This window comes from Pteronotus mesoamericanus, unplaced genomic scaffold, assembly GCF_021234165.1.
Source record: "Pteronotus mesoamericanus isolate MK-2021 breed Mesoamerican mustached bat unplaced genomic scaffold, CSHL_Meso_final contig_68, whole genome shotgun sequence".
NCBI lineage: Eukaryota > Metazoa > Chordata > Mammalia > Chiroptera > Mormoopidae > Pteronotus > Pteronotus mesoamericanus.
The window spans coordinates 25,100,892-25,119,280 of record NW_026555234.1 but is presented as its reverse complement, the minus strand read 5'-3'; the positions used below and the strand labels follow the sequence as shown (position 1 = coordinate 25,119,280).

Below are 18,389 nucleotides of genomic sequence, written 5' to 3'. Positions count from 1 at the left end.
CGGGGAGTGGAATTCTCCATGTCTGGGTGTGGTTACTTCCTCGTCCTGTCAGGTTGCTTGGCAATGATCCCTTTGTCTACCCCATGGGGGCAAGGTGGTGCTGTTGCTCATTATCAGCCCCCCAGGAAGGCCATAGGGAGCCTGAGCTTTGGTCAGCTGCACAGGCGGAACAGTGGTTTCGACATCTGGCCATCTGGTCTTAACTCAGCTTCCTGGCCACCTGGTATTTTTCCTTTCCCAGGCCCAAGTTCCTATACTGTCTCAAGGGGACAGAATTCAAGCCATAACAACTGCTTTGTGCCTCAGTTTCCTTGTCTGTAAAATGTGAATAACATCTACTTCATGTGTTGTCATATGGGTTGGTTAAATAAAATATGTAAAGGAAAGAATTTGCCATATGCATTTATACGGTGAGCAGGTAGTCAAGAAGATGGCCATCCTAGATAATACTTCGACACTTGTATTATAGCTCAGTTTTAGCACCTGGCACGTTATGAGTACTATTTGTTACTATTATTATGATTGTCCTCTTTATAGAAGAATCTGCCAGCGTAAATGTTAGCATTCTACTTTACCAGTAGAGTTGTCTTGCTCTGAAAAATAGAAAAGGGAGAAAGTTAAGTTCATGGCACTGTGGGTTTAGAACCCCAAAAGGCCAGGCGTCTTGTTTTCTGCCCGACTGCAATGCTCAGCATGTTGCAGACGGTTTGGGGTGGTGCGGGGTAGGGGGTGGGGGAGGGAGGCTAGAGCAGGAACAGCTGAAGTGCTCGTTGGCGTCCGTGTAGAAATGCTCTCTGGGTCTCCCCTGGCTGCTGAGGTCATTGCCGCGCTGAATGACCAGTCAGGCTAGTTCCTTGCTGCAGCCGATGGAGAACTGGGCCAGGCTCTGCTCCGGAGCCCCCAGGCACCTCTCCTGCGGAGCCCGCTGAGATGCCGCATTTGGAAAGCACTTTAGTGTTTCCTAGAAAAAGCCATAGCAAATGAAGCCTAATTTTATTTCAATCTGTGTCTGTGACGACAGTGATCTACATTGTTACATGTAATGACCACAAACACCGAATTAGTAAGGCAACTTCCAAGGAAGATATTTTGAACCTTGAAAAGCCTGTGCATTTTTCAGTGGACTCTCTGCAAGCCATTTGTGGTCACAGCCCTTTGCTTGCCGGCTGCTTTATTTCTCAGCGAAGTCTGGACAGTCCAGAGTCCTGCCTCTGGGCAGAAATCAGGTCCCTACGGCTTCTAACACACACACACACGGTGACTTGGAAATGAAGGGGCAGAGGGTGGGTCTTAATTCCTAGGGAAACATCCAGAATATAGGATATCAAATATAATGAATGTAGCCTAAAGAGCTACATTATTCTGGCCACCAGTAGGAAATAGAACAGGAGTACCTCACAGGTCATATGTGGGCTGTGATTATTTAAAGGCCCTTCTTCGTAGATACATATAGCAAGAATGTGCGTGGGGTTTTCTCCACCGGCCCCCAGGAGCCCAGACAGAAAAGGCCTGTGCAGAGCAGCCTGCATAACCCCAAGAGCACCAGGATCCTGTGCTGTCAGGGTCCAGCTGAGGAGGCTTCGGTCCCAGCCACGCGCCTGCAGAAATCCCCGGGTCCTCCCCAAAGTCCTGCCCTTCTGCTGGACATTTATTTCTGTTAAGTTGACTTGCTGTTCTCCCCTCTGGTTTGCCTGTTGCTTTTCTCTGCCAAACCTCTCTCCAGGGGAGGGCGCACCTTCTCCTTCAGTTCCCCCAACACCACCAGCCGTCTCAGGAACAGCCCTCTGCTGGCGCAGCGGCGGGTGGCTTGGATGGGGCTTCCATTGCATCAGAAACAGATCCTGGCTTTTAGAACTGGGTATCGGACTGCCCTCATCTTTACAGGTCATTCAGGCATGGCGCCCCCCACCCCCCGCGCCGAGGCTGGGCTTCTCCAGAGGTTGTGCGGCCCTTCCTTACTCCTCGACCTCCTTTTCAGACCCATTTCTTCTGTTTTCATTAAATCCTGATCATTTAACCATTTCCTCATTTGCTTCTCAACAAAGAACTCTGTTCCCATCTAGGAAGCCCTTCCTACCCCAATCCACGTGTCTGAATGGGCCTTGGTGAGCGCGGTGGTACTGGACCTTCCTAGAATTCTTTGAAAGTACATCCCAGAGCCTTTGGATGGCCGGTGAGAGCTTTCAGCAGTCTTTCCATAAGATCTTGGGTATATTTTCAGGCACTTCCCAAAGCCCATCTGTGGACCTCCCGGCCCTGAGCAGGCCCCATGTCTCTCTCTGCCCCCAGCCACCCAAGGTTCATTTTTATTGATGCTTGATCACTCGTTGGAAAAACGTACAGGGTTGGCTGGCTGTGGGCACCATCCCCCAATCCTGACACATCTGACAGGGATCGGATTCCTCGAGAAGACAGTGGTCAGCTTTTCTCCGCCATCCCCTTTGGGCCAGGCCCTGGGAGATTTTGTGCCACTGTCCTCACTGCATCAGGTGAGGAAGCCGGGGCTGGCCACAACTTAGTGAAGTGGCTCAGATCGCACCACTAATAAGTGGCCAATCTGGGATTTGATCCCAGGTCAGTGACGTGAAATCCTGGGTCTTAAATCAGTATGCTCAGTGCCCCTCCCGTGCATACCATTGTACCTTACTCATCGTGGTTCATGTCCATGGAGCTGTGTGACCTTTAGTGTCACAGCCAAGTGACTTTGCCCTTCCATTTGGAGATACTACTCAGAGCAGAGCGTCTGTTCTGTTGGGTTCATCGATGTGTCTTCAGTAGCTGGCATACAGTAGGTATCGGTAAGTACTGGGTCCAGCACAAATAACGCCCCTTTACAAAATCTTCTATTACAAAATCATAAGCATGAAATTGTGTAACATAACAATATCACAATCAAGCACACCGTAGATTTTAGGTGAAATGTTCAAATTAAAGCTATAAATTATTACACCCATATTATTACCCTACCAACCACACTCAAGCAGACCTCACTTCTGCCGGACCCTGTATTTGTTAAATAAGTAAGTCCATCCATCCCACAAGGATCAGCTCGATACCGAAGCCTCCAGGAAGCTGTTCATACTTCCTTCTCTCAGAGATAAAAAAAAAAACCAAACTTCTATGAAGCTCTTGGCGTGTGTGTGTGCCTCTGTGCCCTTTAATTCACATTGTCGCATGTAGACTCCCGCCTCGGGCCTACTCTGTTGCAAGCTTCTCAAGCGCAGGGCTGTGCCTGCCTATCTCTCTCTGTCTCCAGGAACTAATGGGCACTCAATAAATGCTTATTGACTTGAATACACAGTTGTTTTTGTGCTGCGGGGTAATTAGGCTTAAGTGGCAAGTAATTCCTATGAACGAGTGTTAATTAGGATTACATTTGTAACGCTAGAATGAACTGTAGCTTTTCCCTGTGAACTTTTTTTAGTTTTTTAATATCTATGATTTAACGCTGCTGTCGATTCTAAGATCGTTTACTTTTTTGTCATCACCCCTCAATAGTCCTAGAGCAACTGGCCCCGCTCCGGGCCTTGAGTGCGCTGCTTGGTGGATGTGAGCTTACTTACGCACCATTGTCGCTAGTGCTGTGCGCCAAGCCTGGCGCACTGCGTAGGGCGAGGCTGAAGCCCTACTCTCCCATAGCTCCAGCGTCCTCGTCTCTCCCCCCTGCCCCGCCTTATGGCTGAGGAACCAGGCCCCTGAGTTTTCTGCCAGTGTGTCCTCATCTTGCTTGCCCCCCTTAAAGCTCTGGAGAAGGAAAAGCCAAACGCCTGTGGGAAAACAGAATGCAATGAGAGTCCCCTGGAGCCAGAGAGTGGAGAAGGCAAGTAAGCATTTGCTGAGAGTCCATACTGTACTAGCCACTTCCTCATTTCCTTTGGATCGCCTAGTGTTATTCTCGTTCTTTAACCAAGTCAGCTTAGATTTGTGGAGGCTGAACGCCTGCTGATGGATATATAGGGATTTGAACCCAGGATGGTCCAGCCATAGAAACCAAGGCTGTGCACTGTGTTTTTTTCTACACATGTTTTAGGAAGAGGTTCACTCCAGGCAGATGTCTTCATTGAAGTAGGACTCAACAAAATAGAAATTACTAACAGGATCTGTGTTTCCAGCCAAAATGTGACAACTCGATTTCAGTGCAGGGGAGGAGAAAACAGATGGAGAGAAGGAAGCCTCTGGCTAGGGGCTGTGTCGCTTCTCATCCAGCCGGGACCCTGGTCCCCTTCAGAGCCCATAATAACTAACAGCAGCATCAGGAGCAGCAGCAAACTCATTCAGCCCAGCTGATCCTCACAACATGTGACAGGCTGTTGTGAGGCAGGTGTTTTCAGTATCGACATTTTATGAAAAGGAAACTGAGGCACAGAGAGGTTCACAAACTTACCCAAGATCACAGGTAGTAAGTTGGCAGTCCTGGGATTCGAACCCAGAGTCCCCTTTCAGAACCAGCCATGGACACAGTATGACTTTGGGTAAGGAGAGGGGCTAGCTCTCCACATCGGTGGTTCTCAAAGCATGGTCCCCAGTCCCCCAGCTTCAGCATCACTTGGGAGCTGGTTAGAAATGCAGATTCTGGAGCACTACCGTCACCTACTGAATCAGACACTGTGGGGAAGGGTCGCAGTTCTCTGTGTCTCACTCAGCAAAGCCTCTGGGTGGTGTACTCACAACAGACTGGGAACTGCAGCGCCTCCCTCCCCTCCCCGTGCTAGCTGTGGCTGGAACCTGTCAAACCAGAGAAATCTGTAGAATCCACACATAGAAAAGAGTTAAAATGTATCCGTAGTAATAAGCATTTATTGAGTTCTTACTGTAAGCCAGGCAGCATGCTAAACTCTTGACCAACATTATCTCATTTAGTCCTCAGTAAATACTTTCAAGTAGAGGTACTATTGTCATTCCCATTTTACAAATCAAGAAACTGAGACGTAGAGACCCAAAGTGACTTTCCCAGAATCAGCCTCAGGTAAATAGCAAGGTTATGGCTGAATCCAGATTCATATGATGATAGAGTCCACGCTCTGAAGCATTGCTCATTGTTGCTGTTTGGTTAAGAGCTATTGGAGAATGAGCATCAGTCAAAATGCAAGTATTAATCTGTATTCAAAAGCTGAAAAAGCACTTTTAAAGTCAGGTGCATTAAGTATTTTGAACTCTTCTCGTACTCTGAAGTGAGTATTTATTCCCAAAGCTGACTAGTACAGAAAGTCTGCCGTTAAAGGAAAAGTGATAGTGGTTATAAACCTCCGTGGCCACACGGGGGCAGCACCGAACAACACAGGTTGCTCTTTGTAGCTGTGTCCTTTGGGAGGAAGCCGCGCTCCCTCCCTGGTAGATTACGTTATGCCCTATGCACCCAGCTTTCTTTTCCTCCGGTGACGAAGCTTTTCCAATCAGAAACTAAATTGCAATAGCAGGATTGCGCCGGAAAATTGCTTAAAACAAAATCATTATAATAAATATATTTAGGGCTCTTGTTTTTTTCTCTTTATCGGCATGACAAAACAATATACTTAATGTACTGTGGTGGGGTTATCCACTTGAATTTGTTAGCCAAGAAAAATACCCTTGATTTTTCATCAGCAGGTTTAGTTTGAAATCCATGTGTTCTTGGACTCAAGGGCGAAAAAGCAGCCAGTATTTTTTTTTACCTTTATTATTGTTAATATTTTGAGAGTATTCATAGGCAGTAGGATTTTGTAGTAGGCAATTAGAGGAAATAAAGAAATATGTTTTCGGCTTCTAGTTTTATGGGCATCCAACAATAACACTGATTTCTTAAGTTTCAAACCGCCCCACCCCTCACCCAGGACCACCAAGATGCCTTACTCATAGCAGCTTCTGTTGATTCTGAGCCCCATTTCCATTTGGGCGCATCACAGCATCCTGTCCACGCCGATTTCTGTACCAGAGGGTGAATGCACTGGGATTTTTGACTAGAGTGACTATAATTTATTATTCAAACTGGGGCACTCTTGAGAATAAAAGAAGCTGTTTCTGATAATTTTGCCATAACAACAGAGCTGTCCTGGGGACAGGTGAAATGTGCGGTCACCCTGATTACAGAGGCCTGCTCCTTTCTTTCCGCCCTTGGATGACGCCAGCTGAGATTTATGTGGCACTGTATTCATTTGCTCTTTCATCAGCAAATGTTCATTGAGTGTTTTCTACGTGCTAGAGTCTCTTGCTGTATTACATTGTTTTCTCCTCACAAGAACTCTCTCAGGTAACAATCGTTATTCCTATTTTTACAAATAAAAAAGGTTGGGACTTTGTAAACTGCCTGCCCACGACCACAGCCCAGCAAGGCTAAGAGCTAAGATTTGAACCCGGGCACTCCCTTCTATGGGCCTAGCCCCATCTGACCCTCTTCCTGCAGGAAAACCTCAGGCACAGGGCAGGGTGGCTTGCACTGGGAGCCCCAAAGTCAAGACTGCCTGGGTTTGAATCCTAGGCCCACCTCTTAATGGCTTTGTGCTTCACTCACTGTCCTCATCTATAAAATGGGTACAGTTAACTCAGCAGCGGCCTCACATGGCTGAGGTGAGGATGCAGTGAGTTAATATCGTCAACATTTAAAGAAAGCCTTTTGGCCAGATTGGGTGATACAACTATGCTGTTTTAATTTTCCGCTATGGAAGTAGGTTGGGGGTAACATAAATGTTCTCCAAATCAAGAGAGTGTCTATTTCTTTTTGAGGCGGGAGGGGGACATGGAGCCGGTAGGTAACAAGATCGAAATGGCAGGCTGGGGCAGGTGTGGCTGCGTTATGATTTTACTCACCAGCAACTGTGCCAGGAACCAGCAAAGGAGGAAGGTTGGAGACCAGCCCAGCGCTCCCTGGAGGAGGTGGGAGGAGCACTTCCGAGCTCAGACCCGTGAGGTCGGTGGTCTTACCACAACGAGGAAGATGTGCTGTTTCAGGCTCCTGTGATGACAAATCAGGCCTGTCCACCTGGAGAGACATGGTTTGGTCTGGGGCTAAGGGGGCAGAGCAGCCGCAGGGCAGGCCAGCCAGCTCAGAGCCAGCTCGCTGCTGACCAGGTGGGCCCCCCTCGGCCCCAAGCCAGCCCTGTGCCTGTGGGCACCGCATCTCCTCCCAGCGGCTGTGTAGTGAACACTCGCCCACAGACGGCATGTGAGGGCATCTCCCAGGACCTCTCCCCAGGGGCAGGGTCCTGAGGAGCTTTTGCCGTCATCTCAGGGACGACTGCAAGTGTAAACGGCCCGTGTGCACCATCAGCCTATGGCAGTGGCTCTGCTCCGGGGGGCTGGGCAGGCCCCTCAGCACTTCTCCCCGGAGGACGTGCGGGTCCCCGTGCACTGTGCTTGATGAGAGTGTCTGGGATTGGGGCGGGGGGACAGTGTTTCCTCTGAGAAACTGTGATTAACAACTCGGGAAGGAGTCTGGGTCTGGAGGCTGAGACGGGGAAAGTTGAACTAGACTGAATGTGGTCACTTGGGGGCAGTTTGCTGCATTTCTTCATTTTATTATGATGTGTTCACTTTGGGAAACTTTACAAGATGCCTCCTGTCCCAGAAGGGTGATCTCTTCAAGTGATTTGCAGCTTGGGAGGGACCCCAGCCCTCAGAGGGAGAGGAGGGCCCCAGGCTTCAGGGTTGGGTGAGGGACCAGCCAGCGAGCATCCCTGGCGATGACCAGCAAGGCGGGTGCTTTAGCCCTCCCATGTCTCAGGGGTCCCTTTCTTTATGCGTCTTTGGATTTTTTACTTGTTACACTAGGCACATAATGCTTTATTTTTTTTTTTAATTTAAGAATTGAACTTCAAAGAGACAAGGAACGTCATCTCAAAGTCTCTCTAAACAATAAAAGAATAGATGGAATTTGTGCTTTAAGGTGTCTCACAAGTCTGTCCATTCTTCAGGCTTCTCAGGATTTGGCGCTGATAACATGCTGTAGGACCTGCGGCCTAGTGTCACGAAAGCACATTTCCCCCAATTTCCTTCATCTCTGGGTATTAGAGAATGCATTTCGCCTCATTGTTATTAAAGTGCCCAACATGAATTTAATTCACTTTCTCTCCTATTGTCTTTTCCTAGGTGTTAATGACTAACAGCTTATGGAGGTTGTACGTCTATTTTTAAAAAAAAAACAACTGCCTTTTAATAGAAAAAGAACTTAGAGATTTTTTTATGTCCATTAGCCCAGTAATTCCACTTCTGGTCATCCGGTCTTTAAAAATAAAAAAATCTGAGCACACACACAGAAAGTTAGGCAAGAAGATATTTATCACTGTATTTTCTAATAGCAAAAAGTCACAACTTAATTTTCCAATGACAAAGGATTAGATGATCAACCATTATGTGGCACATAAAGGCTCCCCAGGCATGCCTTGGAGGGGATTTCAGGGTGAAGCAACGTAGATTGGCCTGTGACCCAGGAGGAATGTCCTGCTCTCTGTCTTCCAGTGCTTTGCTGTGCGCTCCCTGGGATGGGTTGAAATGGCAGAGGAGGACCTCGCCCCCGGGAAAAGTAGTGTTGCCGTCAACAACTGCATCAGGCAGCTTTCCTACTGCAAAAATGACATCCGGGATACAGTCGGCATTTGGGGAGAGGTAAGGAAGCCGCAGAAGTGATGGATAGCAGGCTCGGTTCTGTTCCACCGGGCCTCTCGAAGCCGCGGGCCCTGTGGGACGGGGCACTGAGGGGCACTGCAGGCACCTCCTGGGCGCTTTTTCCCCCTGAGGCAGGCGGCATAGGCAGCACGCACGCCGTGATCTGCCCCTTGGCACAGCCAGGTCCCAGTGCGGACGGGGGCCCTTGGAGAGAACTCTTCTCAGTGTCTCAGCATCAGGGTCTAACCTGAGATCTCTGAGCCCCTGGGAATCCATCGTGGACTTCAGGACCCTGAAAACCCCTTAGGTTTGCCTGCAAAATTGGGTGTGCCGGGGTATGAGGACAGGTTTCTGGGAAGCAGGCCCAGGGACCCCTCAAAGCACATCCTCACTGGGGAATGTGACCCCCGGCACACACACACATACACGAATATTGATGCTGCTGCCCTAAAAATTTAAAAAACTTATCCTTTACACCACGTTCTCCTTTATTTACAATCTGAACATCAACGTTATACATGAGTTTTGAAATTGATACCTCTATATTCTTTCTCAAGTAGAACAAAGTAATTCTATTTAGAAATATTAGTGGAGATAATTTCAGAAAGGACAAGACATATAAATATAAAGTACCTATAAAAATCACATGAAACAGGAAAAGCCCCTTTCCATTGTGCCCGGAGACCTGTCAAACAGGCGTATCGGGGACATCCTGGAATAGCGTTGCTCTGTGAGTGACTCGGTCCCTCCCTGGGGGAGAGGGCATCTGTTGCCTTTGGCAGAACCAGTTGTGGTTTTTAAGGTGAACCAGCCCAAAGAAAGTGCATCACCGAGGTCAGTGAAGGGGCACTTGGCCTCACCGCAGGTCACATCCTAAAAAGCGTGTTTAACACACCAGGTGAGACAGTCAGCCAGAACAAGCCCTTCAGAGCCTGGCAGTACCTGCCAGGTGTTCGCCATGAAGCAGCCGCACAGAAGGGGCTGCCGCCCGGTGGGAGTTGTCCTGGGGGCCTTTGACTCGTGGGCCTGGCTGAAGGTCTCCTTGAGGCTGCAGTCAGTGCTTCATTCCTGGTGGGGAGGGATGGAGAGAAAAAGAAGGCACCAAAAATCCCTAGCAGCTCTCGGTTATCTGGAAGCACATCAGCTGGTTGGCCCCCGGGGCCTGGGCCCTGCTCTGCTCTCGGCTCCCGGCTCTGACCGGTCATGCAGCTCCCGAGCACCGTGTGGCAGCCCTCAGCTGAGCTCGGAGGAAAGGAGCCCAGCGCGTCGCCGAGGACAGCGTGGGGGAGGGCAGCGTGGCTCCTCTTGGCTCGGCCAACCGTTGCTCAGCTACTGACCGAGTTACCCAGCACCCGTGAGGTGTCGGGCAGCCGAACCTCTCCGAGACCCGCACCTCCATCGTGGTTAATCCGCACGCTAGCTAACTAAGAATGGGTCCTTCACCCAAGGGCTGGACACCGCTGTGACCTGCAAGTGGCCACAGACAGAGTTCCTGCCCTATAGCAAGCTGAGTAATAACAAACCAAGTTACCAGGGCAAGTTAGGAAGCTCATGAGCCAGGGTACCTTAAGCATACGATGTACTATCTGAGGTGTGATCAAGGCATATAAATGTTAGGTGTGGTTGTACCGAGAAATGTCACAGAGCTGTTCCTGCTATTTGCCAGGCAAATCGCACAGATATGAAGTGGTGTAAAAGCTGAGGAGAGACGGACATCACTGCAGGTCTGAGAAGGCCGCTGCGGGGGTCCGGCCAGAGGGGAAGGCACGGAGAGGGCGTGGTTATCAGAGGATGCGGCCTGGGGTTAGTAAAAGGCCCGGGAACCCACCATTAACTGTTTTTTTAAAGATTCAGAAGTGTGAACGGTTGAAAATAAGAGCCAGCTAGAAAGCAGGCTAGGGACACATTTCAGAGGACTTGGAGAGGGCGAGAAAACTTTGGGATGTGAAGGAAATATGAAAGAGTTATAAATATTTTACTCAGGAGAGGCCTTTCTCACTGAGGAAAACAAATCATAGACCCAAGGGGTGGCTTCTTTTGATCGTTGACAGGGCGTCCCGAGGTAGCCACAGGTGTTACAAGGACGTGCACTTCTCCAGGAAGGTAACATGTTTTCTTATCGAACTCAGGGCAAGGACATGTACCTGATCCTGGAGAATGACATGCTCAGCCTGGTGGACCCCATGGACCGCTCCGTGCTCCACTCCCAGCCCATCGTGAGCATCCGCGTGTGGGGCGTCGGCCGTGACAATGGCCGGTGAGTACCCCGGGGTGGTGCGGCCACTTGTCACCTCACCAGGTGCCCCGGTTTTAGCTTAACACTGAAGCGCATTCTCACTGTTACTTTACTGAATATGCAGTGACAATAGGCTTTCTTCAGAAATGTAAAAAAAATTGCAGGATATGTCTATTTCCCCACCTCATAAACCCTCCGCGCTACTTCCCTTCCTGGTGTCTGTACCTCAGACCTTTGGTTTCTTTTGTTTTTGCCTTTTGGTTTCTGCCTTTGATTTCTGCATGTTTCTCCTCCTGTTCATCCTCATTCACCTCAGCTCCCGCTCACCGAGGCTCCTTAAACCCTCACTTTTTTTCTTCCCCCCTCTCTGCAGTCTGTTTTAATCTCCTATTTCAGTCGGTTGAGTCTTGGCCATTTTACATGCCCCGCTGCTGGTACTTGCTTTGTAGAGGGCTTGGTGAAGGGAGCAGTTAGCTAGCCTTGAATCACAAGGGCTAGGTCGCAAAGTCACGGTCACCAGGAGCTTCTGGGGCTTCGGGTTGGCTGAACTTTTTTAACACTTGGAACATCTGGTCATGTCAAAGTTCCATTCAGAGAGAGAGAGAAAGGAGAGAGGGGAGAGAGTGTGTGTGTGTTTCTGAAATCTGCTGAGAAATCTGTTATTTACGGAGTGCTTCTTACTTAGTTTCATTGTGAATTTTCTGTTCTCCAGGATGACTGGAAACAAGAGAGTTCTGGTTTTCAAAATACATTTCTAACTAAAAAGCGGCAGTTATCTCTGACAACGTGGATGCCGTTGTTAAGTAACTGGGCTACATTAAATGGACCAAACTCTTGAATTACAGTTGACCCCAAGGTCCACGTGAACCCAAGCAGTTCAGACCATGTTGTTCAAGGGTCAGCTATATTTTCTATCTGCAGGTGAGAATTGGAGGGAGTGCCGACTTAAATTATATGTGGATTTTCAACCGCTCAGGTGGTTGGTGCCCCCAACCCCCACATTGTTCAGGGGTCAACTGTATAGTTAATCTTTGGCAACTCTCAATGTACCTGAAGTTCTAGAATTTAGGGATGAGCTATAGGATGATTGATACTGCCTTGTTGAAAATGAGTAAGAACATTACAAAAATCCCAGACACCAGAGAGGCGGCTCTCTTGGTTCCATCCTTGGGCGCGCTGGTTTATTGAATCATGTGGTCCTTTCTAGAGGGCTCTGCCTTGGATTATGCTCCAGCCTTGGTCTACAAGGCTGGGCATTAGTGGCTTCAATAGCGTTTTGATTCAGTTACAAGTTCTAAGCCAGAAAGGAAAATGGTGAAGTGTTTATCAGTCAAAGAACAAGCATAGCTAGGACCAGACGCGAGAAATGGTCTGTGAAAGAAAGGCGAGGAGTCCTTTGCCCGCTGGTGGGGTCATCCTTCCTGGGAGCACAGTTGTGTCTTCGAGCTTCTGTAGCAGCGTGATGAATGCTGACAGCCGGGCCAGGTGCTCTGTGGGGAACGAGTGGATAGATTGAACGTACACGCCTGTCATTCACTTGGTTGGCAGAGCTGTGGCACTGAAGCTGATGTGTTGGCATGAATTGATTAATTTTTGCAAGGAAAATACCTGATAGTGTTTGCTCATCATTAAAAATGTTTAGCCTTGAGGGAAGAGTATAAGATGCTTGATCCTTCCCTGGTTCCTGTCCTCCAAGTTTGTTTTTTTAAGGCAGGAGTCCAGGTGAAAACCATTATACAGCGTACATGTACAACTAAGTAGGGTTGTGTTTTCTCATGGTTGTGAGCGGATTTCATGATGAGGTTTTTCAGCCCAGCTCTTTAAAGTGAGGCCACATGCCGCATGCTCGGGAAGAGAGAAATGGTTCAAACTCTTGTTGGCTAAATTATTCAAGCTCTGAGCTCAGTTTCTGTCATCTGTGAAATGCGGATCATAATAAGGACCACAAAGCATGTGTATATGTGCCTCTGTGTGTGTACAGTAATCAGCACAGGGATGGGGACATGGCAAATGCTTAATGAATGTTAGCTCTTGATTTGTTAAAGCAGTAGACGCAAGCGAGCGGATGCAGCTAATTATATGGCTTCTTTCAAACACAGGGTGGGGCCGGACCTCGGGGAGGTTTCAAGAGCAGCTCGTCATTGGACGCAGAGGGCAAGAGGCTGTTCCTGGCACTGCGAGTTCAGCCGTCCTGAAGAGCAGGGAGAGCCTGCCACCCGCTGCCCTGCAGTGGTGTCAGTGTAAATTAGGTTCCATTGCTTTGCTTGTGTTTTTAAGAGGCGAGCTGGGCTTACCCATGTGCTTTAGACCACTTCTTATTCTCGCTCAATTGTAGCAGAGAAGTGTAATTTGGAAATTCACTCAGGACTCGCTCTCAGCTCTCAGAAGCTCAGCCGGCTCACGGCGAGGTTGGGGCCTGAGCTGAATTGCAGGAAGTAAAAAAAGTGTGTTTGCCAGTGAAACCTTCTCCCTGTTGGTCCCTGAGTTTTCATTCTGTAGAAGAAGAGGACTTTGTATTCCTGCCTTTTCTTTTTAACTTTTTTTTTTTTTTTTTTTTTTTGCTTTTGGGTTTTTTTTTTTTCTTTAACAGCAATTTACAAGAGCAAATTCAATTTGTAATGCTGCAAAGGAAAGAGGTTTTCTCTTTGCATGAATAAAACATAGAAGTGTTTCATTTTTGCTTGTGAAAATGAGTCTATTTCGCACTCTCCTTTGTAACTTTCCTTGCTGAGAAAATGGAATCTCTTAGGGGATTTCTTGATGTGGTTAAAATGAAAAGAAATGTATGTATACCAGAGGCTTGAAAGGCACAGCATCTTTCTGGAAATTCTGAGTGCTTCACTAAGCCATGTAATTTCAGAATTTATAAAGTTATTTTGGGTTTAGCATTTTCTTAAGGTTTTCAAGTGGTTTTGATTTGATTACCCTTATCAAGTAAGTGTACCTTGGGCGAGGAGGTGGCCCGGCTGTGACGCCCCCACTGATCCCAAAGTTGATTTGGAGAAACAGTCTTATGCCGGAGCTTCGGTCACATCAGATACGGGTGTGTTGCCTGTTGCCCGATGGGGCTGCAGTTCTTGCCTTGCCCCCGGGAGGCAGGCCTGCCATTGGCATTTCTTGGAGCACGTTGGCATTGCTGCCCGGAGGGCTGGCCCCTTCTGCTCCCCGGGCCGTTCTGTGTTTTGGTTCCTTTTGGTGTCAGTGAGAAGCATGTGAAGGCTCCCGGACGGACGCGGGGCGTAGGGAAAGGGGTTTCCTGAGCCTCGTATTTCCAATCAAAGGCAGCACTGGGGAGCGTCCAGACTGACCCGCGCTGCTCCAGCCCCGTCCTTCTGGGCGGGAGCGGCTCCAGGCCTTTGAGCCGGCATTTTGCTCCCATTGACTGGGGCTGGTGGCCCAAGTGCTACCTCTCATCTCGTCCCTGAGGGCCTGCCACGCTGCCTTTCCGAGGCTGGCGGGGAGGAGTTTCGGGGTCCCATGCTTGATGCTAGGCCACAGCTCTTTTACTCATTAGAGCCCTGGGGAGAGCTTTCTCCTTATGCTTTTACTGAGGAATCAGAAGCAAGCAACACAATTTCTGAACGTAGGGGACTTTTAGTAGGGACTCCTCTCCCCTCTGTGGCAGATATGGGTCCATCTTCCAGGCACACAGATCCTTGGGTACCTTTCCACAGGCAGTAGAGTGTGCTAATCCCACCTGATTCCCATGAGAAAGGAAAAGGGGTGGACGGTACAGTCGGGGGATCCCTGGCCCCATAAGTGGGGCTCCCCCTCGCGATGTCCATAGCAGCGTGCAGTGGAGCAGGAAGGAAGGAAGGCGCGCCCAGGCTCTCCTTGGGGGGTGGAGGGGCGGCAAACAAGCCTTTAGGACCTTCTGAGTCCTCGGAGGTTCTCCTGCGCTGGCGCGCCCTGGGAGCTTCCACACTGACCGGAGCCCTTTCCTTCACTAAAATGCAGGCGCGTGGGACGGACTGGGAAATGCTGCTCTGGGCACTCAACTCATCCATTTAAATTAGTGACCGCAATAGGTTGCTATTTTTGCTTTTAAGGAAAAAAATGGAATTACTTTTAATAAGCAACCGTTAGGTAGAGAGCCCTTTAGGTCTGTGCTAATAAAGATCAAATTCCTTCATAATTGATAGCAGCTACCACAGCCATCGTACACGAGTGCTTTTTAAAAAGTATTTTTTTATGCAGGTTTAATGTTGACCCTGTGATACTATTTATGCTTCCAGTTTGTATAGCAAAACCTCTCTTCCTAGAAGACATTTTATGCATTTCCTGTTTTTGATGAATAATTTTAATAAAATTTTACCATGTCATAGATTATTCATAAGTTTTAGAATGAGTTTATCTTTGATGAACTGTTCTCGCTGGTTGAGATCTCAGGGAGCCTTTACCTAAAGAATACAGTGTCAAGCGTACAGAATATTTTTTTCTCCTCTCTTCTCCTCAGATATTCTCCCCTGGTTTTTTCCCCGCAAGTCCCGGGTGTGAGCTGTTGTACCGGGCTACTGCCACACAGAATTCATGCCCTTATTTCCCTGCCAGTGTTGTTTTGTTTTGATTTCTTTTGAAAACATTGCTTAATTCAGAAGTGGGGTTTGCATCGGAGGGTCCCTGAGTAACACTGACTTAACATTAGTTAAAATGTGCAAAACTTTATCTCATAGGCTTTTAAATTGAAGAAGTGGTTTAGTCCCCAAAGCCTTCCATCCTCTCTGTTTGAGAGATTATGAACTGAGGACAGAGGGTGTGATTCCCCCTAGGCGACCGGTCCGGTCACCGCGCGGCATGAACAGACTCCTGGGATTTTCCTCTGGCCCCAGTGGGCGCGTCTCCGTTCGTCCTGACGAGGGATGAAGGGTGGTCTGAAATAACCTGGCTCCGCAGGGAGGCAGGACTCTAGAGCCTTCTCACTGTCCTTGGAGATCTGGCTTCTTCATGGAGGAGAAAAGACACAGGTGCGAATTGAAAGCAGAGGTTGACCAACGATGGCCTCGAGCTAAGAACAGCCTTACGTCTTTAGTGGGCTGTTTAAAAAAAGAAAAATGAACGGAATAGACGTGGGGGACCTAATGTGACTGGCTCTTTCCAGAAGAGGGCTAGAGCAGTAACGCGCTCCGAACAGGGGTTGGTGACGTCCGTGGCTGCAGTAGGGCTCCCCCCTCAGTGTCAGGGGTCTTGCTCCCTGGGGCGCCACTGCCACGTTTCTGATGATTCCCACGTCTGTCCTTTGTTCCCTCAGCCCTGCAGGTCACAGGCCTGCCTTGCAGTTGCTGCCTTCACGATAGCCTCTCCATGTTCCCTTTGACATTTTTAGTTTCCTGGTAACAGTTCTTTAGAGAACCTCCTCTCTGTTCAAATGACTGCATGGTTTCTGTCTCCTGCCTGTAGGCGCCCTGGGCGACCTTGTGGTTGGATTGGAGCTGGCAGAGGGAGGCCCCCACCAGGCACAGTGCAGGGGCATCACTGTGGCTACTTTGCTCAGCGGGCACGGGGAGGGGGGACGGGGAGGAGGGAGTTGTCCTCTCAGTTCAGCTACACCGCGTGGCAGGCGCCAGGATAGCACTTGTGCTAAGGAGATTTTCCTTTCTAAATTGGTAGAAGTCGTCAGCAACAAGGGACAATTCTGTTTTAGGTGACAGTGATGTAGAGACAGTGGGCCTCTTGGCTTTTGAGCCCATCTGCAAGTTATCTCTGTATTTGCTTTACTGTTGTTTCTTTTCCTAGGATTAGTGGAGGCGGGGGGCGGTGGGGGAAGTGTCTACAGGGAGGATGGAGGGCTTCGTAATGACGTGTAGTCGGAGGGTTCTGTGAGCCAGACAGTGCTGAATGACTGATGGAATTCCCAGTCTGCTGATGGAAGCTGTGTTTGGGGTGTGTGCTCTCTTGTCTCAGGGAGAAAGGCCTTCAGGGAGACAGCTATAATTCTCTCCCTATGCTACCACATTAGCTTGGCCTCTAGAGTTAATTTCTTTTTAATGCAGCCCCATGATAAGCAGAGGCGTCAGGATTTACTTGACCATTTTGCTGACTTACAGTGTAGTTATATTTTATCTCTTTAGAAGTGGCTTCCTTGCCTTCTATTAATCATGCCGGGATGCTTGCTAATACTTTCAGCGTAGAATAACCTTTAAGGAAAGACATTGTAAGTGATCACCAAGTAAAGTTTCCCTCAGAGGAATGTGTGAAGGCATTTTCAAGCAGGCCTTTCATAGTGACGCTGTCCCTGTAGGTGAATATATGAAGATAACGATGTCTTCAGAAGATCACATCATCTGTTTTGGTAACTGGTTCAGTGCATAATCCAGCACTTCTCATAAGCACGTTGCAGCACCAGCCAGTGACTGTGGAGGCTGGAGGCTGTTGTGTCGAGGGAGAGCGAGAAGAAATTTTCATGCTGTCCCCTGAACAACTTCCAGCTGACACTTCCCCAGAGGCCTGAGCCAGATGACAAATGGGGCTTTCTGGATGCCATGGGAGAGCGGTCGGTCATGCTTGGCCACGGGCACTCAATGCCATGTCAGCCCTCAAAGCACCATGGTCCTCGTGGAATACTCAGAGCATTCCAACAACAGACAGAGGACTAGTTTTAGTGGAGAAATAGCTTAATAATCCATGTACAGATGGATTCGTGCCTTAGCAGAAAAAGTTGTCACTCTTCTAACCCAGAGCCTGGCTTGACTGCTGGCATGTTGCATAAGTTCAATACGTAGTTCAGTGTTTGATGAATTGCTGAAAGCCTCCTGTTATTGCAGATGAATGGGCAGTCACTCTTTCTGCACACAAGTTGTCATCTTAAACTTTTTACTCAAATGTAATCATTTCAGATGTTTGGCTTCATGGTGAGTCTAATGATTAAGAACATAATGTAGCTATATGATGATCTGTGTCTACTCTTCTGACACCAGATGTGTGGGTTTTCCACACCAAGCCATTCTCCAGTTCTCTGCCAACACCACCTGGATGTCTTTCAGTTTAATGCGACTCTGACACTGACTACCTGGAGTTAGCGAGGATTCCGCAGGGTGAGGGCTCAGTTCTACACGATTGTCCTCCACTTTGGATGCCAAGCACAAATCCAGGACACTCATACTTCTGACCGACTAGCTATTTATTGGGGGTTCCCATGGCCCTTCCTCAGGTTGGGTAATTTTCCAGAATGGCTCACAGAACTCAGGGAAACATTATAAAGGCTCTTACAAGGACCCAAATGGACAGCCAGGTAAAGGAGTACATGGGGCAAAGTCCGGGAGATTTGTGATCATAGGAGCTTCCATTCCCAAGGAGTTTGGGGTGTGCCCAGCCCTGCACTTGCTCACCAAAGCGGAAGCGCCCTCAGCTTTGTTGTTAAGGGGGTTTATGAAAGTTTCAGTACATAGGGAGATTGATTAAGTCATTGACTGTTGGTGAGTAGCTAAATCTCAAACCTTTCTCCCCTCCCTGGTGAGACTGAAAACCCAAATATATATTTCTTACTATATTACAATATCACTGTAACACAGTTAGTCACTGGAGACGATGGATTTGAAAACATCAGGTGGAACTCAAGGAGTCTTATCTCAGACAATTA

At 48.5% G+C, this 18,389-nt stretch overlaps 1 protein-coding gene across 10 annotated transcripts in view; it reads left to right on the top strand.

Moving 5' to 3' along the window:
* Positions 1–18,389, top strand: part of APBB2 (amyloid beta precursor protein binding family B member 2) — a 318,370-nt gene that overhangs the window by 240,591 nt on the left and 59,390 nt on the right. For all 10 annotated transcript variants that reach the window (XM_054582097.1, XM_054582096.1, XM_054582094.1 and 7 more), the window contains 2 exons: positions 8,431–8,577; positions 10,707–10,834. In XM_054582097.1, coding sequence (XP_054438072.1) covers positions 8,431–8,577; positions 10,707–10,834 — 275 coding nt within the window. The remainder of the gene's footprint in view (positions 1–8,430; positions 8,578–10,706; positions 10,835–18,389) is intronic.